The following is a 24,465-nucleotide window of genomic DNA, read 5'->3' on the forward strand; positions in this document are numbered from 1 at the left end:
AAAATATCATAAAGAAATGCATAGAGAGCGGAGAAGACCCTCATCTCGGACTCGGACATATCGCAGTACACCACTGGAGTGCGGATTCTCACCATCACAGTTACTGATGAATTGTCGACTAAGGTCAAACCTCCCTCTGAAATCATCAATATTACAAATGAACACTCCAGACCAACAAGCAGTAGCAGCACATAAGTATGAAGCCCGAGAAAAACAGAAACACTACTTTGACAAGAATGCTGAAATAGCTCCTCTATCTCAACTCCAACCAGGTAACAATGTCAGAGTACACAATGAGACTACAAACAACTGGAAAACCAAGGGAGAAATAATCCAGGAAGTAGCACCAAGGTCATGGTCATGGTGAAAACAGATTCTGGTGGTTTCAGAAGAAATCGCAGAGATCTGCTACTCCCCAAGCAGATAGTCAACGAGCAGCCACAACAGTCTACAACAGCTCCGATGCAAGAACAGCAACAGCAAGTTATAAACACTGATATTACAACAACCCGACACGGCAGAGTGATCAATAAGCCAGAAAGACTGATTGAAAATGACTGATATGTGTTTACGAATGTGTTCAAAAACTTTCAAAGGACTGTTCAGATAACTTTTTAAAGTTCAAAGAATGTATGTGTTCTGGTCATTTCCACAAGTTTAACATAAAGTTAAAATACTCATTTCTCATGCTAGGAGTTAAAGCAAACTCATATCATGGACTCTAAAGTATTGAGTTTGAGCAATATAGTTTATATATTCTGTTGTGTTGCATTAATTTTGAAGAAAAGCTTTATTAACTTTAGAGGGGAGATGTAGCAGTAAGTCAGTATATCTAATGTGTTTACATTAGTGCATTTTCCACCAGAGTGCTATGCACAGTTATTATAACTAGTTGTTGTACCAGCACTGTACTGTAGATCATTGGGAGTTATTCCCCTTTAGTTGATTAAACATGGCTATAAAGTTGAACCTCCTAAACAGAAGTTCCAGAAGTCAATAAGACCATTACACCAGTGGTCAGTCTATACCAGTAGAGTTGCATGAGAGTTGCAAGACGGAGATGGTTGTGAGGGGATAAACCAAGGGGGAGGGGTAATTCCGATTCCCACACGTCGTACAAGCAAGTTAAGCTCCGACAGAAAAAAACGGTCCTATTCTAAGAAATTAAATATTTTAGCAACTCCCATTGTTCCAACGTTTGTTCGATCTGCAATGACATGATATATGTACATTGAAGAGGAGAATTAATAAAGTGACACATATTTTTGTTTTTAATATATATTTAATTACTGAGATGACGCTATGGAAACATATGACAATAGGAAGAGTAAGGAATTGCAACGGACATCATTTTGGTCACTTAAGCATCATATGTGCCACACATCTTCCACAAAACGTGAAAGCTTTACTTTTGTTTGTTTGTTGTTTAACAATTCAATTGTTTAATTTAATATTGTATATGTTTTTACTTTTTTATTCATTATCAGCTCTGAAACATGGGATATCACTTATACACTGCATACAAAAGATAACTCTTCCCTTGTCGTGAATGCATGTCATCGTATCCCAATTGCGTGGATCGATGCTCATGATGTCAATCACTGGATTGTCTGGTCCAGACTCGATTATTTACAGACCGCCGTCATATAGCTGGAACATACATAGAGCGGCATTAAATAACAAACAAACCAACCAACCAACCCTTGTCGTGACATTGGCCCTACTTAATATCAGATGAATACTGAACAAGTGTAAGTGCAAAAGCAACAGTTTAAAAATTGAAATCAATAACTGTAAAATAAATATACATATTTGCATATACAACTCTGACATTAGATGTGGTATGACTTGATGAGATACATACGTGTCACTAATTATGCCAAGGTTAGCAGTCTCCTTGAAACGGACCATCAAAGGACAACACTTCGAAAAAAAGTGTGAGCACGAACCTTTTTGGCAAACATGTTTTACACTTTTCTGTGCCCTAAGAAGACGCATACCTGTAAACTCACTTTTGGAAAGAGTCCATTGTGAAATCACGTTCAATAATCTTGCATCCAAAAGGCATCAGATCTGTCCCGTGACTACACACACACACACACTCATATATTCCTTTTGCACAGAGGTATGCACATGGCAAAGACGGCACTGGCGAGGTTACAACATCCTGAAAGAAGACAATGATTATGCGTGAACAAAGGTATACATATTACATAGGTCATGATGATCTGTCAATAACCTTTAATAACCAAGGCATGTTCCGGTATGTTTGTTTGTTGTTTAACGCCGCACTCAGCAATATTCCAGCTTTATGACGGCGGTCTGTAAATAAACAAGTCTGGACCAGACAATCCAGTGATTAATATCATGAACATCGATCCACGCAATTGGGATCGATGACATGAATCAACCAAGTCAGCGAGCTTGACCACCCGATCCCGTTAGTCGCCTTTTATGGCAAGCATGGGTTGCTGAAGACCTATTCTACCCGAATCTTAACGGGTCTGTTCCGGTATGATGCACAAGACACATACCGTACGGAAGCAAATGACTCACATTTCCCTGTGAAGATCATGCAACTATCAGGATGACCAAATGGCACTCGATATTTATTATTATTACCGGTTTAACATGGTAAGCATTAAGTAACACTTATTCAATGTTGCATAATATCCATATATATATCGACTCAAATTTCTACTTTTACTTTCACTTTTCAAAAGAATAGTTCTTTTATCATTTTCAATTACCCGCAAAAATAAACGTGTAGTCATAATCTCCGCTTCTTTCATAAATTAGACCTGAAACAAATATGGTTACCTTTTATCAAAACATTTTGCTGATAAAAACACCTGAATTCAAATTTACGAAAATTAATAATGCAACATACACATTAATATCATAATAACATTGCAGCAATATTTATTCAATTGCAATATATTAAATTTTGGCTGAACAGCTCATAAACCAGCAAATATGTTCCATATTTATATGTACAGCTCAATAATGGTTACACGGTTGAAGATGTTTGCCCATTGAGGACAAAGCTAATTTATTCTAAAAATCAAATTAAGAAAAAAAATTCATTCACTCACAAAGTAGTTACGAGAAAAATGTATTTCAAAATTTACTTACTTGCAATAGGTGGCCCAAACATTAAGCCGATTCCTAAGACAAAAGACCACATTCCATAGGCAACGGCTAGTTTAGATCGGCCTATCAGTTCAATACATATGGGACTCACTAACGTGTACGGTCCTTGACTGTATGTACCATATAATACACAGGCAACCATTTGGAGATGGTACGTATGTGATAGCACAGGGAGTATCATAATTGATATCCCTGACATTCCTTGCAGTCCAACATGAAGTAGGATGTTTCCGATAGATTTGTCAGATGACGCAAATCCAGCAAGCATTCCGGAGAAAAGGGCGGAAACACCCATTCCAGTAAACAGACTAGCGGACTGTGCAGGTGTACTACCTTTATATTCAGCATAATTTGGTAAATGAACCATGCAGGTAGCCTCTGAAAGAGACCAAAATAGGACACTGAGGAGGTAGAGGAAGAATCCATTTGCACCAAACAGAGCTACACTTTCTCGTATTGCCCTGCACCATGAATCTTTCTTTGGTGAATGTGAGTTCTGTTCCAGCAGAGGTGCAACAGTTGTAGTTCCTGCTCTAAAATTGTCTTCTTTAGTAATAATACCAGAGTCAGGACTTCGAAAGTCTGTGTCTTCATTATCATCTGTTTGTGAACAGGTATGTCTGTCATCATCGCCCTGAAGGAAAACTGTAACAGTAGTCTCATTTTGTGCACATGGATCATCTGTATTTGGCACACAATTAAGCTCAGCAGGGTCTTGAGGTGCATCAGCACACACTTCAGTCCCATCTTCACAATCAGGTTGCACCAAAATTGACTTATCTGGATTCAGTGTTGACGATGGTCTTATTAGAACTCCAGCTGAGCACACATGAAATCCGATGGCACCCAAAATGAGCAACGTTCCGGATAGGGTGTACAGATCTAATAGAAATATAGTTAAGGGGCCGACTACAAGTAGTCCTAATGCACCTCCAGACATGCAAATACCATATGCTGCGGGTAGTCTTTTATTGAAGTAGTCACCGGGAGCCACGCCACTCACATTAGCTGCCAGACCGCAACCTAGACCTGTGGAAATATATACGTCAAGTACTGATTCTCTGTGAGTGAATGGAAGAGGTAAAACTGCATGCATGATATCAAACACTACAAAATATGGTATGGGCTGGCGTTCATCAGATTCCGAACTAAATACACAAAATACATAACAACCTTACATGTCTCATGACTAACGAAACGTCTTACATACGATCGAAGTTTGTCTGATGCTGTTATAGGCCTGAAGGAACGAAATAAAGTTCTTACAAAATACATATACAAGTCATTGATATACGATATCTTTGAATAATGATTCCTCAATACTTCAGCTGATAACTTCATAAAACGTACGAGTATATGTCATTATCTGCTACAATGTATGCCGTGCTCCAGTTTTTATTAAAATATATATATATATATGCTGACTTTTGTATTATTTTGAATGTCTTCTGGGTACACTTCATGGAAATATTCACCCGTTATGACGCCGAACGTGAGGATTAATCCGGTGACAGTTCTGCAGAAGGATGCGGATGTAAGTCCCAGAAGTATCAGGATGCCACCAACAAAACAGGCCAATCTGTGTCCCAGTCGGCCTTCAACCATTCCTACGAATGGTCCTGAAATAAGGTATTTATTGCAGGTGTCTATATTGTAATTTTCGTTTCAACACTTAGTATGTTATCGATTAATACAAGGACGCTTCGTTAACAGAATGACATATTCATTTCACATTCATACTGCTTTACAGCAAGGCTCTGGTCATGTCAAGCAATGTGTGTTGACAGTTCGAAATGTGTTTGTATCCTTTTCATGTCTACACATATATGGCCTCTGGGAAAATACTTGTTACAATGTTCATATCGCTCCATAGTATGCAAACACCGACTGAACTGAACGCCTTTGTTCATAATACTTATTGGTTATTTATACTGTAGTATACGCCATTGTATAGAAGACATTGGCCTGTGTGCAGAACATGGCTCAAGTCAATCGATCGCGCACGTGTTACTCCAGGCAGTGGTAGACTCTCTGCTGGTCTGATTGTGTGTACGTTGCGCAACTCGATCTGTTGTGTATCGGGTGTCCCTTAACAACACAAGTGAAGTAGACTTATAGCCATGTTCCGACGTAATAATTTCAGAGTTGCTGTCGAACTGGGGCTTGACAACAACATCCCATATAATGAACGTCTCTGCACTTTCTGTTTTTCAAAGGGACATAACCATGTAGAAGATGAATTCCAAGTTCTTATGATTTTTTACCAGTATTCTAGCGCAAGAGGAAACACAGTGTAGAACGGTAAATCATTATTAAATCTACCGAGTATGCAAACATATATATATACAGTATATTTCCATTGTATTATGGGCCGGTGGACTGGAGTACCGAATACATTTGTCTGTGTGTTTGTCTGTCTGTCTGAAATACAAGTATCTCTTTCATCAGTATGAAGCAAGGCACCCGCGCATCAAAACCGTGTCATTGCTACCGATTCTTGACATCGACAATGCTTGAACATATAATTCCAATGGTTAATTACCATGTAGCCATGTCATGTATGTCCAGAATCACGTAATTGCAATTACCCTTAAGACAGCTGATCTCATTTGTCAAGTACCATTATCATTGTAATACAAATTTACTGTCAGCGAATCCGAACAAGCTGTGCAACGATGTCACTCCTCATTATTTATATGTATTGGTATTGATTATAAATATTTAATCTGTGACCTTGGTTAAATAAGCTTTGGTTCAGAGACGAAAAAGGAAGGGCTCACCCTTTAACAGGCTACGGTTTGGCTAGGCGCGCCGGGGCACCAACACCACCACTTTCATCATTATGTGGTGACTTGGCGTATGTAGCTTCTTGTTTATATATACCTGCAAATAGTAAATACTGTTTGAACAGCAACTTGATGTTAGCAATTCATACCGAGAACCGTAACCATAATCAACGTTATAAGCGTACATGGACCCATGCTCCACAGCGCGTTGTTAGATACATAGTTAAATCGTCAAGGATGCCACGTTATATGATATATGGTATAAGTTAAATGCTATACGTTACATGTGATATGTTTACGAACAAGTTATATATTATACGTCACATGTTAGATGTTAAATGATATATGTTACAGTGAGTATGGTTTCACGCTGCTTTTAGGAATATTCCAGCAATATCCCGGTGGGGGACACCAGAAATAGGCTTCACACTTTGTACACATGTGGGGAATCGAACCCGGGTTTTCCTCATGACGAGCGAACGCTTTAACCACTAGACTACCCCAACGCCCCGTATATGTTAAAGTGATATGCTATACTTCACATGTTATGTGTGTTATAGTGCAAAACATTTCAATACTTTTATTTAAAATAGTGTAAACAATTTCATTACTTTTATTTAAAACTTCATTTATCTAAAGTACCTTTTGCGTGGATCGATGCCCATGATATTAATCACCGGATTGTCTGGTCCAGACTCGGTTATCTACAGACCGCCGTCATATAACTGGAATATTGCTGAGTGCGGCGTTAACCAACCAACCAACCAACCAACCAATATGTTTCAAGTGCACCGAGATACTATTCCCTTTGTCTGTTTGATATATTCAGCAAACATTAGGCGTATCCCCTCTAATGATAACCCCCTTCCGGGAAGGACCCTTAATCTCCAGAATGCCCCACGTTAAGTAATACCTCTATCTACAAAGCATGATTGGCATCGTCAGTCAGAGAGACGGGACAAGATCATTGAATCGCCGTCCGACTTCTTGCCTATGTGTAAGTGACAGAGCGGGACATTGGCCACTCGGTCCCGATGTGCGGTCTGTCACGTTATTATCAACCTGTTCCTTTCGACCTACTTCAACCCAGCAACAATATACATTGCTGCTGTCGTCTAAAACTTCACCCCTGGGTTTCGTCTTCGGTTATCACTCTGACCCACCATCTAAGGGCAAAGCGTACGCTCTTGGACACATGTTGCATGTTATACATTACATGGTATATGTCACATGGTACACATTATATGTTATACATTACATGTTATATACTGAACCGCAAAAGAAACGTCACCCCAAGTAACATTGCAAAAAAGGTGTCATTTAAGTAGCTGGGTAATTTTTGTCAAAGTTTCTAAAATTTAACATTACCTTGTCCGAAAAAGCAGTTTACAATAAAACCGATCGCCCAAACGTATCACGGCAACGGCCATGGTAACCCGATGCACGTGAGTTCCGTGCAAATTGAAATGCACATCCGTTCCCCCACTTCTTGCCCCTTAAATATCCACCCAGATCGGATAGCATTCATTCGCCAAGATTAATAAGAAATCAGCGACACCAAGCCCTTGGACGATTGCAAGCTGGACAAACCGCCCGACAAGTAGCCAATGCATTTCAAGTCCACGTAAGGACCATATACAGGCTCCAGCAATGGTACCAGACCACCAACACTACAGATGACCGATCATGTAGTGGAAGACCAAGGGTCACCACCGGACGTCAGAATCGTCAGATTGTGCGACAGCATCTTCACAATCGCTTTGTTACTGCTGCAGAAACTGCTCGACAGATCATTGGGACACACCAGCAACACATTAGTGCGGACACCGTGCGTCGACGATTGACGAGCAGGCACCTCCAATGTCACAGGCCACAACGAGGAACTATTCCATCGCCGGGACCGTCTTCAGTGGGCAACACGGCACCAGCAGTGGAGAAGAGTCCTCTTCTCAGACGAGAGCCGTCACTGTATCTCAACAGCAGATGGCAGAGAAAGAGAGAGAGAGAGAGAGAGAGAGAGAGAGAGAGACAGAGAGAGAGAGAGAGAGAGAGAGAGAGAGAGAGAGACAGAGAGAGAGAGACGCCGTGGGGAACGTTATTCGGATGCTTGTGTTGTTGAGAGACTCGTGGGGTGGTCCGAGCATCATGGTGTGGGGTGGAATTGGTCTTGCACAGAGGGACGGACCTGTGGTCTTCCAGAACATCGGTCCAGGGAGAGGCAAAGGTGTCACAGCAGTTCGGTACATTGATCAAGTCTTGAGACCACACGTCATACCTCATTTGGCACGTCGCCCCAACCCCGAGTTTCATCATGATAACGCCCGTGCCCACACTGCGAGAGCAAAAAGAGCCTTCCTCCAGCAGAATGGCATCAGAACCATGCAGTGGCCTGCCCTCAGTCCCGATTTAAATCCCATTGAGCACCTGTGGGACGAGATTCAAAGACGGCTGAATGATGTCCGACCAAGGCCGACAACTGCAGCTGAACTGCGTCAGGCGTTCCTCAGAATGTGGGCTCAAGTGCCTATGGCTTTAATCAACCGCCTCATCCATGTATCGACGTTGCACGGCAGTCATCAATGCACATGGCGAACACACGAGAAACTGACTTGTGATGCCATTTTCTCAGAGACTAGTGTTGTGTTTCACTTTAAGAATATTGAAACTTTAATTTCAACCTTGATGATCAGTTTTGCCAAGTTTCATATTTTTAATATGTCGCAAAGTATGTTTCCAGGACAAATACGATCTATCCATAGTGACGTGTCCTTCGCGGTTCAGAATATTTTCATCGTTACATGCGATGTAGTATGTTGAACGTTACACGTTATAGGTTATATGTTATTAGTCACGTGTTATGTTATACATTGCATGTTTTTTTGTTTTACATTCCATGTTATATGTTCATCGTTACATGCGATGTAATATGTTGTATGTTACGCGTTATAGGTTATATGTTATAAGTCACATGTTATGTCATACATTCCATGTTATATGTTATACATGTTATGTTATACATGACACGTTATACAAGCACTTACCAGAAACATGTTTAGAAACCCTTCTTTTTATATTGACGACATTTGGACATCTGGAAACTTTCCGTCTTCATGGCGTGATGCCATAGTTGTTCCTATACCAAAACCTGGACAGGATCATACTGATCCCTCAAATTATAGACCTATTTCATTGACCAGCTGCGTTTGCAAAACCATGGGACGCATGGTCAACAATAGATTAACATGTTACTTGGAATCTAATAAATTAATTACTAATAGTCAGAGTAGATTTCGGAAAAATCGAAGTACTGTTGACCATTTTGTTAAAATGGAGTCATTCGTTAAGAATGCCATTATTAACAAGCAGCATGCAGTGTCTATCTTTTTCGATTTAGAAAAAGCATACGACACTACATGGAAACATGGTATTTACAAGATTTACATGATTTTGGATTGAGAGGCCGTTTGCCTCAATTTATATCCAAGTTTGTATCAGACAGACAATTAATTCCAAGTTAGTTTGGGATGTACCCTGTCTGATCATTATACTCAGGATCAGGGTGTCCCACAAGGCAGTATTTTTTCTGTCACGTTGTTTAGCATTAAAATAAATAGCCTATCTAAGGTGTTTAACGATTCTATCGACGGATCTCATGTCGTGATAAAAATATGCATCAGTAGAAAGACAATTACAATTATGTCTAAATAAAATTCAAATTGTAAATTTTCTAAATTGTATACATTTTTGTCGAAAATATAGGCCATATGAATTATATTTGGATGGCACGCCTATCAAGATTGTAAAGGAAACCAAGTTCCTGGGTCATATTTTTGATAGCCATTTGACATATAAACCCCATATAAACTGCCTTAAAGCAAAATGTCTGAAGGCGCTCGACTTATTAAAAGTCGTTTCAAATTCAAAGTGGGGAGGTGATCAGAAGACCCTCCTCCAACTATATAGGGCTCTCATCCATTCAAAACTCGATTACGGCTCCATCGTTTGTGGAGGAGCATGCAGAAGTAATCTTAAAATTCGTGATTCTTTTCACCATCAAAGATTCAACTTTGCCTGGGATCCTTTAGAACAACTCCAATAAATAGTCTATATGTAGACGCTGACGAGCCATCGCTTAAACTCCGACGTAGAAAATTATATTACAGTATATCACTAAATTATCTTCAAATCGATATAATCCTGCATACGACTGCGTTTTCATCACCTCTATGGGGAACTTTACCAAAACAAATCCTCTCTTATCCCCCCTCTTGGAATAAGAATAAAAAATGCCATTTCTGCTGCACCTATAAACCTTGATAATACACTGATGGAATAAAATAAAGGATCGTATAGATGGTGCAGACATAAGATTTTAATACAACACTTGATCAAATGAAAGCTACATGGTAAATAAAGACTTAATCTCAGTTCTTTAGTATGAAGTGTGACCACGACGAGCTCTCAAAACAGCCTGACAACGTCTTGGCATACTCCGAATTAATGCCCGGATTGTAGCCCTTGGAACATTATGCCACTCTTGTCTTAAACAGTCAAACATCTCGTCCAGATTACGAGGTTGATTAATGTGATCTCGCACCCGACGACCAAGAACGTCCCATAAATGTTCTATCGGGTTCACGTCTGGACTTTTAGCCGGCCATGGAAGCACAGCGACCTGGTTCTGCCTAAAAAAATCGGCTGCAACACGAGCAGTATGTGGCCTTGCATTGTCCTGTTGAAACTCGAACAACCGCCCAACGCTGTTAGCGATCGGAAGCACCACTGGGCGTAACACTTCGTCACGGTAACGAACACCAGTTAGACGACCATCCACACGAATCAAATCTGTTCGGTTGTCGTAGGTGATTCCACCCCAGACCATCACTGATCCACCTCCGTATCTGTCAAGCTGTTTGACAGTGCAAGCTTGGTATCGTTCATTACGTCGTCTCCAAACACGTATCCGACCATCTGCATTGTCCATATTGAAACGAGACTCATCGCTGAACATGGTGTAACGCCAACGACGCAGCTGTCTGGCCCCATGCTGCCTTGCCCACTGTAACCTTCGCCGTTTGTGTTCTTGGGTCATCCTGATTCCTACCACGGGACGGCGACTTTGTAGACCCGCTGAACGCAGCCTGTTACGTACTGTGCGATCACTTAACCGTAGATGTGTGACAGCTCTGAACTCGGCATTCACTTTTGGGGCAGGTTCAAAGCGATCCCTCAAACAAATCAGCCGAATCTGACGATCTTGACGAGCTGTAGTATATTTGGTCGCCCACGCCCACGTCTCATGACAACATCGCCGGTCAGAGGTACCACAGCCGTGAGAGGACATTCATGGACTTCTGAAAGTGTCTTGCAACTTCTCGCAGTGACTGGCCTGACCTCACCATCCCGATTGCCTGCCATTTCTCCTTCAAACACATGTACTGTCTTGGCATGTTTCACGCAGTTGATGTCAATGACATCGGTCTTAAAGTAGAAGACTTTACACCCCATTATGCCATGAAAAACTAGTGAAACACGTGCACTGCATGTCTTTCTATTGGTGATAGCCTGCGTTTTGGAGACGTTGACCATGTACTTCCGAAAAACGGCCACAAAAAAATAACAACATTCGGACTCTTTGACCAAACACACTATGCGATCCCTTATTTATTTCCATCAGTATATTTCTCCTTATCGTCTTTTGTCTTCGCCTCCTTGGCAACTGATAAAGCCAGAGGTAGACCTGACATTAACAAAACTGAAGAAAACTCAAACTAATCCACTCATTTATCAACAAGAATACAACCAACTGCGAAATAAGTATGACACGTTAAGATATATGTTTACTGATGTATCCAAGGATGGTGTTGATATCAATAAATTACATGAAATTAAAACAACAATCGGTTACACCTACTTGGGTTGTCAGTCCAGATCTAATGATGCGACGATGTCGTATTGGCCATAGCAGGTATACAAATGATTATTTACTGAAAGGTGAGGATCCTCCATTTTGTATCCCTTGTGATGAGAGAATCACGGTCAAGCATGCCCTGCTTGACTGTGTTGATTTTGCCATCACAAGGGATAAATATTTCAAATCTTCATATGTCAAGAATCGTTTTAATAATATTAGTTCTCACTTAATCATTGTTTTTTTAAAAGGAATAGAATTGTTTGAAACATTTGGATTAATTTATTTTGCAAAATATCTAAATGTTGTTTTAAATTTGGTAGATTAAATTAGCAACTGTGATTGTCAGTGTATGTATCCTCGAAGGGGGTTAAAGTACTGTAAAACTATTGTCCCCCAGAAAGGGTACGTAAGTTCCACATAATTCAAAGTAAATTTAGGCCTACCACGATTATAATCGTAGTATATTTGTTAGTTTTTATTGATGGCTAAACTTGCATACAATCACCAGCGGCTGCAGGGGTGGTGTTAATCCTGCTGGGGCCCATGTAGGTAGCAAATATACTGTAAGTCACCTTGGTCCCTAGTATGGTGATCTACCTTCAGGTGCTGGCGATCTAAAGCCCGTTTTCACAATGTATTGTTCTGTTTAGTAATAGCTTTTGATGGCCACATGCAAGTTTTATAAATAGATATCTGTGATAAGTCTAGTAATTTTACTGTCCTTTGCTGACAGGTTCTTACATAGCCTAAATTGATGTTTACTTAATGTATAAATTGCTTTAGCCACGATATGGCTGAACTATTGCTGATGTGACTATGATATTGACTCACTCACTCACTCACTCAGAAGTAAATGAAGGATTGTGGAACGACATACTTCCTACCTAGTCATAACATTGCAGTAATTTAACTTTCAACACATTATATATATCCCCAAATTGACATATATGGTAGGACGGGATATACCAATACCTTTCAATTGTTGTTTGCTATGACATCACATTGATACCTGATGCATCTGTTCATTGACCTTGGTGTATAATTATGGGCCAACACATGCAATGTCAACGTTGAATCGTTAAGATAAAAAATCAACTCACCACACATTGTAAATGTCCCCAACAGAGTTGATCCTATCCAGGACACTTTGACCAAATCACCGTCAATTTCCTCCAGAATCGCCGGTGTTATCACTCCAACAGAGCAGATCAATGCGCCATAGAGAACCTCAATGGCGAAGCAGGCAGCAAGAACCACCCAGGCATATCCACGATCAACGTCCTCTTTTGGAGTTTTCATTGTCTCGTTTCTAAAAAGCAAAGAATTATTCCAGGAACATTACGGTTGTGTCTTGGGGTCTGTGGTTTGTTTGTTTGTTTGTTCGTTTGTTTCATGCAACACTTATTATTACAGCTGTACCATGACGACCTTCAGATAAACGTGTCCGATTTACACAAGCCGAGAAAATGGTCTCAGAACCTAATCACCCTTGACAATATAATCACCACATGCCTATTCTGATAGGGGTCTCAAAATAAGTAGTTTATGTGTGTCAGTGAGTGAGAGAGAGAGCCAAGGTTGTTTGTTAGTTATCATTATGCAAGAATACAGGACATGCACATGACTATATTGTTTGGGTCTGTTTGTTGTGTAAGGCCGCAGACAGCAATATTCCAGCTATGTGACGGCGGTCTGTAGATAATCAAGTCTGGACCAGACAATCCAGTGATTGATATCATGAGCATCGATGTACGTAATTGGGATACGATGACATGCATCAACTAAGTACGCAAGCCTGACCACACGATTCCGTTAGTCGGGATTGCCTAAAAGTCGGACAGGGCCGGGCCCAAGTTTTATTGGCTAATTACTCCTTTATCGGCGATCATATCCACATATTATTGATGCAACACACACACGACATTAATGAACAATCACAAACCAAAAACGTGCACCATCATGAAGTGATTCGGAGTAAAATCGCTTGAAAACCAGAAAGTGGAGCTGTGTTTAAGCGTCGCTAATCTTGGTAACATGTAAAAGAGCAATCGTTAAACGAAATTTGAAACGTATCAAATACTTCTAGCTGTCGTAATACAAATTTCAATCTGTCGGCATAGCGTTTACATTTATAGAATAGTACTATATCTAAGTAAATACCACTTTATAATGTCACTGTTCATCGTGTTTAAAGCAGACACGTTGGTTAAAGTAGACCTCTTCTCCCCATACTCTCAACTGTCTCACAGGTGTTCGGTCCAATTTGGCCCGGGCTGTCAAAATCAACTTTAAACACGCAGATGTATCATCAAATGTGTTTAATCTATAGATTAGTATCATATCTACCTATATACCACTTTATAATGTCTCAGATCGCGGTATTTAAAGAACACAAGGCGCTCAAAGTGTAGCCTTTTTCCCTCTACATTCTCAACATAGTCTCTATCAGAAGTGTTTGGTTTGTGTTTGGTCCGACTTGGCCCGGGCGGTCAAAATCAACTTTAAACAAACAGATGCATCAACAAATGTGTTTACATCTATAGAGTAGTATTTTATCTACCTATATACCACTTTATAGTGTTACAGATCGCAGTATTAAAAGAAAACAAGGTGCTCAAAGTGAAGCCCTTATCCCTCTTCATTCTCAACATAGTCTCCATCAGAAGTTTTTTGGCTTGCGTTGGGTCCGATTTGGCCCGGGCTGACAAAATTAACTTTAAACACACAGATGTTTCATCAAAAGTATTTATATCTATACAAAGTGAAGCCGCTCCACGTCCACTCTTAACTCTCAAAGTAGTGGTTGTTTCGCCTTGACCAAAATTCACCATAACCTTATACTTGTGATTGAACGTGGTACTTGTCATTCTAACTGTAACCTTTTAATCGAAATCCTATTCTTTTGTAAACAAAATTAAAAAATTACATGTTTAGAGGCCTCCCAATCTTAAATCCTCGGCAGAAAACGAATGCTTTAATGTATAAATGCTACAACTGTTAGATGAATAGTAGACGTCACACATCGTTCGATCATTGTAATGGTCAGTTTACAGACCCGGCATATTGACATATGTCAAAAGCTGGTGGTCAGTTACTGACCAGACCAGACCACACCACGTGTGTCTGTGTCAATGAAAACATGATAATTGTTTTTTTAGATCACAGACCCCCTTCGTATGAAATTAGTCGTTGTTAATTGAAAGAAACGTGGGAAAGGGTTAGTCCAAATAAGTAGATACTGGCAGGTTGCGTTGATGAGGCAAAGCATAAAACGTTGTTGGCTTCTTATTGTGACACTAGTGTAAGTACTATGTATTTACTACATGTCATTCCACTTCCTGTGTTACAAAAAACGCAACCCCCTTTACACAACACTTATTAGTTATTACTATATTTATAATCCCAAATTCAGTGCGTAAATGCTTTTGACTCCCCCATTCACGAGATTAATATAAGCTTGTACACCTTGTTTGATCTCGTCGTAGTGTACGTTTTGTAGCTATTTTGCTGAATAAACTGTCTATTCCAACAACAGGTAAAGTGTGTTGAAGTTTTGGCATGTTTATATGGTGCCATAAGCTATGATCTTTAGTCAAACGTGTTTTGAATTTCTAAAAAATGTTTTAAAAAATATTTCAAGGGTCACATGTATATATATTGTAATGTGAATTTTAAACATGTGTTTTAACTTTCGCAATTATGTTTTGACATTTTACGCAATATTTATTCAAACATCTGATGCAGACCCTTGTCTGACGGAAACACGGTTTCTTTACTGAACGCAAATTATAATATCAGAAGGTAACTAAAATGAAATTATGAATTTACCTGTGAAGGTTGAGAATGCATTTACACAAATGATTCACATGTACTCATAGAACAAACGCATACTGTTTACAACTGAGAATTATTCATAACGTACCACTGGTAAAGACATGTTAATATCATATTTCAATGTTGAAGACCGCCTCCGTGGTCTAGTGGTAGAGCGTCCGCCCGGAGAGCGGAAGGTGCGGGGTTCGATCCCCGGCTGCGTCATACCAAAAGACGTTAAAAGATGGTACTTATTGTTACCCTGTCTGGCGCTCGGCATTAAGGGGCTAAAACAAGGACTGGTCGGCTCGGAGTCAGTATACTGTGTCTGAGTGGGGTATTCATGTTAAACTGCGGCATGGTACATCAGTGAGCTAGCACTATAAATCGGCATCAGTCCAGACTAGTACAAGCAGGTCCTTTTATAAGTGCAATAATCTTGGACGCGACGTAAAACCTCATTTCACCCCACCTCACCTTCAATGTTGAACATTAGATCAATCGTAGAACTGTTACTCAAATAGCACATGTACTTGAGTTGATACCATTAATGTTCAAGCATCGTCTTACAATACGCTAATTTCAATATTCGATTACACTGAATTTAAATGGAGATACTTTTTAGCTTAACTACAAGTCTTGTGTCTCATCGTCCGAAAATGCAAGTGTGGAATTAATCCCAATTACACCTGCTTGCTTAATTGCCCCTTGTGTAATTGCAATCAAGTAAGTGTTGCGTAATCAATCAACCATTTACCCTTAATTAGCTGTCCCAAGCTTTTAGTGGTAGTTTATAGCCTACCGCTTCATTGATAACTTACGCATTTGTTGAGGATGATTAACAGAGATGAGTAAACCTGCACAAGTTACTTCAGTTTCTGTACTGTACTTGTTTTTTCTACGAGCAGTACCTCCTTTTGCATCCTGCATACCTTTCTACCTGTCGGATCGACAGCCCGGGTCTTTAAAAAAACATCTTAAACATCACGAATGTAAATGTTGTTGCATTAAGTGTTTAAGAGGCCGCCTTCTGCCTATGCATTTCAGCTGACCTGTCCCTCTTTGGACTCATGTGTGTGAGTAGGGTACACATATCCATTGTGAGTTTGGTATTCACATAATTTCTGTTTTTGTATTGATATGGTTTCTATTTTCTAATATTGATATAATTTCATTTTTATCCTTGGCTGCTCTGTTCATTTTCGTTCGAGTAGCTGTCCATCTCAAATGTATGAGTAAATGTACGAATGTAAAATAAAGTTGCTAGATATACTCAACTACAAAAGTTCCTGTGCCACCAATATTTTCGTGTATTTTACAAACAAGAAAAGTTTGGTTTTCAATATTGAAGAAGATGTATGGAATCAAGTCACAAAAACGCAACCGATACAGAAAAGCATGAATTCCATGCAAAAAGTGACTTTTATGCAAGCCCCATGCATTTCACTACCCAAGAATGGGTATAAAAACATGTGCGTTAACGGAATTCCATAATTGTTTTGCATCGTGCTGACAAAACCACTTAGAAAAACAACAAAATTACGCAATTATTCAACATTACGAAATGCCACGCCTGTCTGAAAATGAGCGTCTACGAGGCATTTGTATGCTTGAAGCAGGATCGAGTCAACGTGATGTTGCAAGACAATTTAACGTACACAGAAACACCATTTGGTGTTTATGGCAACGTTGGCAACAGGCGAATGTAATCAGAGACCATACTTGGAGTGGCAGGCCTCGCGTAACCAATAATCGACAAGACAACTGGATTCGAATAACACACCTACGAAATCGATTCCAGCCAGCAACAGTGACTGCAAGTACTTCCCTGGCCTTCGACGAATACCTTCACAAATCGTACGTCGTCGCCTCAGATGTGCAGGGATTGTCGCCAGAAAACCCGCCAGACGTCCCATTTTGACAGGAAACCACCGTCAAGCACGTCTACAGTGGTACAGACAGAGTCTACGCTGGACGGCCATGCAGTTGGGACAAGTTCTATTCACTGACGAGTCTCGTTTTCACCTCAGTCACAGCGATAGACGGATTCGAGAGTACCGACGTCGAGGTGAACGTTACGTCAATCATTGTGTCATATAAGAAGATCGGTTTGGGGGCGGCAGCGTTATGGTATGGGGTGGGATTACAGCAAGACAGAAGACCCGTTTGATAGTGGTAGAGGGAAATCTCAATGGACAACGCTACCGCGACGAGATCATCGGCCCTGTTGTTCTACCGTTTTTGCGTCGTCATGGCCCAGGCATTACCTTTCAACATGACAACGCCCGGCCTCATATTGCTCGACTTGTTCAAGTATCTCTTCAACAAAACAACGTAAATCTCACCCCCTGGCCGGCTCCCTCCCCTGATCTCTCACCAATCAAGCACATGTAGGATGAGATGGATCGGCGCCTTCGACGTCAACTACGTGTTCCACAGACACTCCAGGAACTTCGAAACATGCTCCAGCAGATATGGACAGATATCCCTCAGGAATTTGTGCGATGCCTGGTCCATTCCATGAGACGAACATGTGTTGCTTGCATCGCAACCAGAGGTGGACACACACACTAATGATTTGTAAATCGACATTTTGGCATGTTCATGATTTTTTATGAAATCACGCATTTTCTGAAGTCACTATGGCAAATTAAACCATTTGAACACTTACAGGAGTCTTTGATCTGTTGCAAACCGAAATTGTTTCAGATCTGTTAAAAAACATAACTTTCCATTAAATCTTATTCAATGTCACAGGAACTTTTGAAGATTTCGATTTTGGTGCGAGATTTTGATTGGACTATGCATAGACTCGTTAGTCCAGCCAAAATGTAACTCCATAATTCCAGCCTAGTTTGGCAAGGGTGGAAACTGGACTTTTATAGTCAGTTAACTCACTTGCCTCGGAAAGATGGCAGACCGGTGGTAGGAGGATGCATATATTGTCCAAGGACACCTAACCCCAACATTCCTTTGTTTGTAGTGGAGCAAGAGAATGGAGAGGGTCCAATTAGAACTTTGCATCGGAATCATCTCCTCCCTATTGGAAGTGTTTTCTACAGAGACCGGAAGACCTAAACCAAAACCAAGAAAGAGAACTAAGATTCAAACTGTGACAAACAAACCAGATGACATACTGGAACAGGATGATGACCATGACAAGGTTATTTTGTCAGTTTCATCTACTCCTCGTATTGATTCTGTCTCTTCAGCCAGTGAGACATCCACAGGTAACACGATTGGTGCTGAAGTTCAACTGACGGAAATGAAGCAACAGGATGAAGGTAATTTAATCCTTGCTGAAGATGTTGTACAAGATCGAACTGAGGAAGAAACAGAATCAGTGGAAGTTGACCGTACTGGTGATTCTCCATCAGAGTCCACATCGGTCACTAAAGATCAAGACGTCATGGATGTTAAGGTCGTTTCGGATCCTGCCGATATCACCCATGTCTCCGATGCTGCTGATGGCATTGACACGGATGGTGCTCATGTCACAGATCTTGGCACTGTCCCGGATGTTGCTGACGTAGACCACGTCACTGATGTTGCAAGTGTCACGGACGTCATGCCAGAAAATCTTGAAACAGAGACTAAAAGTAGTCCCGAGACATCTGGAGTGAACGACGAAAGGACTCGAGCTCCTGTGCAACATATTCTGCCAAGTCGGCCCTGCCGATCAAACAGAGTTACACGGCAACTAGTCGTGAGCTTGTAATGTCACAAACAGGTCGACCACTGGCTGTAGAAAGCAAGATTTCTGGAACATGAACTTTCGGCACATTGCCTTCTAAGGTATAAGATGTTTTTTTCATCCGTCATCAGAGATAACTGATAGATGACGGGACCATTTGGATGGTATTTAAATGTCTACATTTGGTTTCTTTGTACATATCTATTTTACAATTATTGGATGTAACATGGTGTTTTATATTTTATGGTTTAAAGGTAAAACAAGAATAAAAATAACGTACAAGTAATAAAAAGTGTGTTAAAAATATTGATGGTTGGTGGCAGTATTCTAACGTTTGTGGTTTTAAGCGAATGTCAATTAGATTGACATTTGGTTTTGTTTATCTATTAGTTTGTATGAATTTCATTTATCTGAATGGTTATGACGTCAAAGCTATGTAAAGTATAATGCTGGATCAAGAGTATTGTCTCATTCTGGATTCAGGATGAAAGTTGTTTATCACCTAACCCTAATTCTTAGCTTCTCATTGGCTAATTTAAGCAACCCTAGAAAGCCACACCAAGGTTGCCTCACCTTTTCGGACATACCCTTTTCGACCAAACACCAAATGGCCTGGCGGCCCGTGCGCGAAATACGCATGTGTTGGAAAACGCACGTTAAATTCCTAATTTAAGTAAGTAAGTAAGCACTGACATCCTATTCCAAATATCACGATCTGACAATGACTGTAGTATGTACGTGATGGCGACTCCTTTGAAAAAATATCTTGGACGGCACACGGAAAGAAAAGGCATTGTGACGAGATCTCTGTCAGGAGCCAAGGTGGCTGACGTTCCCGAGCTCCTCTGGGACATTGAGAGGTTTAAGGTAGGAGACGTCTTCATATCGTATCTTTGAACAGTTAAAGGAAGTAACATTTTGCACATTAAAAGGACTGTTCCACGCACGTAGTAATGAAGAATCAGTCATAATAAACTCAGCACTATGATAATTGAAACCGGTTTTGATGGCAGATACAGACAGTGTGTGTATTTCCAAAAACGTACCATACGTTTGGATTTCAGTAAACGATACATCTGATGTGACCGTTATTTTAACATTGTTTTCAGTTCGTCATTGTCCATGTTGGGATCAATGACCTGGCTTACATACCCAGTACGCCGAGACAAGTCTTGGACAACTTCACCCAACTGCTTGGCTTTTAAGGGAACGGAACCAACGGTATATCACATCATCTCCTGTCAAACACAATCCAATATTTGCTTGTAAATTACCGGCTCTTAAGGTGACCTTGCAATACACAGTCGCACATAGTCCATAACGTTGTCAGATGACAACATATTATAATAGGTTCGTCCGATTTGTTTCACTTGACCAGAAAAAGTACTGTTTTGGTTGTTAATAACGTCGAAGATATTTATGTTCCTACAGAGCTGTGGTATTCCTTTCCGGAGTCAACCCGAGAGATCAGAACCGATGGCGCCATGACCAGGGCATTTTACACCACGATGCCCTGAACCAGAAGGTCTACGCCCTAAACGAAGGTCTAAAACACCTTTCTGAAGCGGATCGACTAACGTAGTAGGACACCCTGAATTCATGTCAACCGGTACAGTGAGAAAGGACTTTATCGCGCATGTTGGGCTACATCTACGACCAGCAGGTCAAAAACAACTGCCATCAGAACTGATCCGTGCTCTTTCTGAAAGCCCGGGCTAAGTCGGAACAAACACTTCTGCATGTTGGGCTACAACTACGACCAGCAGGTCAAAAACAGCTTCCAGAACTGATCCGTGCTTTTTCTGAAAGCTCGGGCTAAGTCGGAACAAACGGACAGAGATTTTCTTAAGAAAATATAGTGAAAGTGATCAGTTTACTTTAATTGAGATGTACTGATTAAAGTTGATTTTGACAGGACCTTGATTTCATTAACTACCGCGATCTGAGGCACTATAAAGTGGTATATAGGTAGATATAATACTAATCTATAGATGTAAACACATTTTTCGATGCATCTGTGTGTTAAAAATTGATTTTGACAGCCCGTGCCAAGTCGGACCCGACGCAAGCCAAACACTGCTGATAGAGACTATGTTGAGAATGTAGAGGGATAAGGGCTTCACTTTGAGCACCTTGTTTTCTTTAAATACCGCGATCTCTGACATTATAAAGTGGTATATAGGTAGATAAAATACTAATCTATAGATGTAAACACATTTGTTGATGCATCTGTGTGTTAAAAGTTGATTTTGACAGCCCGGGCCAAGTCGGACCGAACACTTCTGACAGACATTTTCTTAAGAAAATACAGTAAAAGTGTTTGACTTTAACGGATCAGTTTCCTTTCAATGCGATTTACTGTGACATTATAAAGTGGTATGAAGGCAGATATTATACTAATCTATAGTTGTAAACACATTTGATGATACACCTGTGTGTATAAAGTTGATTTTGACAGCCCGGGCCAAGTCAGACCCAACACAAGCCAAACACTTTTGATAGAAACTATGTTGAGAATGTAGAGGGAAAACGGCTTCACTTTGAGTATGACTGACTGACTGACTGATATAGAAGATTTAACGTGCGCTTTCCGACTTTAGCGTATTTCGCACACGGGCCTGGCCAGACCATTAAGTGTATCCCGAAAAGGGCGAAAGTGGTGTGTGCAACCCAAGAGGGGGCTTTTAGGGGTTGCTTAATTATATTGAATTTTTGGAATTTTTAAATTTGGAATAAATGCCGAGGAGGGTGGAGGAGGGAACTAAGGGAGCCGGGTGAGGTGGGTGTTTGTATGTTTATTGGATTTTGGATTGGTAGATTAATTAGTTTTTAGATGCGCTAAATTAGGTCTGTTTTGATTAGGAATATGCCTAGGGCCTTGAAGTTTTCTAGTTTATTTTGAGGGTTTTTCACTTTACTTATTTACTTACTTTGGCGATTTAACGTGCGCTTTCCGACTGATGCGTATTTCGCACACGGGCCCGGCCAGGCCATTTAATGTGTTTCCGAAAGGGGCGAAAGTGGTCTGTGCAACCCAAGAGGGGGCTTTAGGGGTTGCTTATATAGAATTTGGGAATTTTGAGATTTGGAATAGATGCCGATGGGGTAGGGGAGGAGAACTAAGGGAGCTGGGTATGGTGGATGTTTGTGTGTTTATGTAATTTTGATTTGGTGGATTATAGTGTTTTTAGATGCGTTTTATTAGTTCCGTTTTGATTAAGAATACGCCTAAGGCCTTGAAGTTTTCTAGTTTATTTTGTGGGTTTAGTATTGCTTCTAGAGTGAGAGCCTTGTTTAGATTGAGGGTGGTTTGTAATGCGGTTCGATGTGTTAGGTAGTGTGTGCAGTAGATGAGTGCGTGTTCTGGGGTTTCTAGTTGTTTGCAGTGTGGGCAGTTACCTGTAGTATTTTTTTAAATTTATTTTAGGTGGTTATTTAGGCTGGTGTGTCCTGTTTGGAGTTTAGTGATTACTCTGTCGATTTTTTTTGATGGATGGAGAATTTTTGGTTTGGTTAGTGGTTTGATGAGTACTTTTTTTATTTGGCTATTTGAGTTTAGATATAGGTTATGCCATTTTTTGGTGATTTTTTGCTTATTTACGCTTTTAATTTCTGATTTTGAGATGGGTAAGTTTAAAGGGGAAGTGTACACGCAAAAATCACTTTCTTTCTTTTTCTAAACAAAACGCAATTTTAGAATTAGTTAGTATCTGTGTTTGAAAATATACACTCATTTTTTTTCACAGTGAAAGTAGGAAGCTCACAATAGTGTGAAAGTGATATGCCGTTATGAGGCCTTCGTTTTACGAGCGAAATAGGCCTGAGTTATCCCCCTTAGATTATGACGTAATTGGTGCCAATTCAACTGGGTCCCTGTCTATTCTCAACGCAAAAGATATCAAGGACCAGTTTGCGGTAAAACAACATGGTCTACGACACACTCCGGCGCAGTGGTGACTCAGCATAACACAATTCTGGCTGGCATCTGAGATGCTAGAATCACAAAACTGTACCTACATCACGTGAAGCGGCTCTAACAAAGCATGATGACGTCATAATGTTTATCAATTGGCACCAATGACGTCATATTGCAAGGGACATAAGCCATGGTGTTTTTGTTATGGAAATAGAACACTTGGTAAATGTGAAAAATATAAATCGTTTTAGTGCAAAAAATATGTTAATTAAATATGATGTTTTTATATTTTTGTCTATGACACTTCTATGTTAACACTTTTAATGTGGAAAAAGTACAAGAAAAAAAGGTTCATTTCCGTGTGAACTTGCCCTTTAAGCTTATTTCTGGGATTTTGAGGGATAGTTTAGCTGCCTTATCGGCGTTTTCATTACCGTATATTCCTACGTGGGCGGGTATCCACAAGAAGGTAATTTGTTTGCCTGCCGGCCCGACTTTTAGCCCCCCCCCCCCCCCCCCGCGTTATTCGCCTCTTACGACGAGCGTTGTGAGACAAAGTAGATTTAAAGTTTTTGTTGCAACAGCCCATGACACAACCGCAGGGGATGCCAGGCACGAGAATTAGACCATGTAGACATTTGAACCCGAGTTTTGAGCTTTGAGCGAAAACTATAATCCCTATCAAAGCTTCGAATACAAAATAATTATGATAGCTGGCGTTTTTCAATTGCATGAAGGGTCATTAAGTGTTCACTGTAAATTTGATTGTTCAAATAACAATGTTTCATTTACATTTACACGGTCTTTGCAATTAATTACTGGATTAACATCCACACAATATGATAATCTCGAATTCGAAAGGCACACGTGTGAGGCACTCGTGTACGTTGCGTAGCGATAAAACAACGTTTCTGATCCCATCGTTCATGGACGTATTGTGGGTTTGTAACCTCAAAACGCAACAGCTTGAATGTGATCGCGAACGCCTTCGCCTTGTAATAAACATGTGTTACCTTGTCAGATCCCTCAAAACGAACTCTATGTGTGTAGTAGAGGACGATAGTGTTCATGTGCTGATGTACCGACCGTCTTCTGCGTTTTGGTAATATGCACGTATGCATTGTTGGTATCACGGACCTATATAACCTGGATAGGAAACGCAACAGATAGCCTCAGGTCATCTACGCCG

At 40.4% G+C, this 24,465-nt stretch overlaps 1 protein-coding gene across 1 annotated transcript; it reads right to left on the reverse strand.

Moving 5' to 3' along the window:
• Positions 1–2,077: 2,077 nt before the first annotated feature.
• LOC139448527 (monocarboxylate transporter 5-like) lies at positions 2,078–24,306 on the reverse strand. The gene is made up of 6 exons (XM_071230081.1): positions 24,290–24,306; positions 12,954–13,162; positions 4,629–4,772; positions 3,136–4,182; positions 2,751–2,801; positions 2,078–2,167 (listed from the first exon to the last, which is right to left on the reverse strand). Exons 2-6 carry the CDS (start codon positions 13,150–13,152, stop codon positions 2,103–2,105), a joined length of 1,506 nt encoding a protein of 501 aa, XP_071086182.1. The 5' UTR covers positions 13,153–13,162; positions 24,290–24,306; the 3' UTR covers positions 2,078–2,102.
• Between the last annotated feature and the right edge of the window lie 159 nt (positions 24,307–24,465).

The sequence above is a fragment of the Haliotis cracherodii genome, unplaced genomic scaffold, assembly GCF_022045235.1.
Source record: "Haliotis cracherodii isolate W230 unplaced genomic scaffold, xgHalCrac1.p SCAF_7, whole genome shotgun sequence".
Taxonomy (NCBI): Eukaryota; Metazoa; Mollusca; class Gastropoda; order Lepetellida; family Haliotidae; genus Haliotis; species Haliotis cracherodii.

What these genes read in the sequence shown, in the direction of transcription:
- LOC139448527 (XM_071230081.1), bottom strand. Translation starts at nt 13,152, where the DNA reads ATGAAAACTCCAAAAGAGGACGTTGATCGTGGATATGCCTGGGTGGTT. An exon ending in GGGGACATTTACAATGTGTG is followed by an intron (nt 4,773 to 12,953) that starts GTGAGTTGATTT and finishes ACCTTATTTCAG; the next exon opens with GACCATTCGTAGGAATGGTT. An exon ending in CTACACGTTTATTTTTGCGG is followed by an intron (nt 2,168 to 2,750) that starts GTAATTGAAAAT and finishes GTCTTCTTTCAG; the next exon opens with GATGTTGTAACCTCGCCAGT.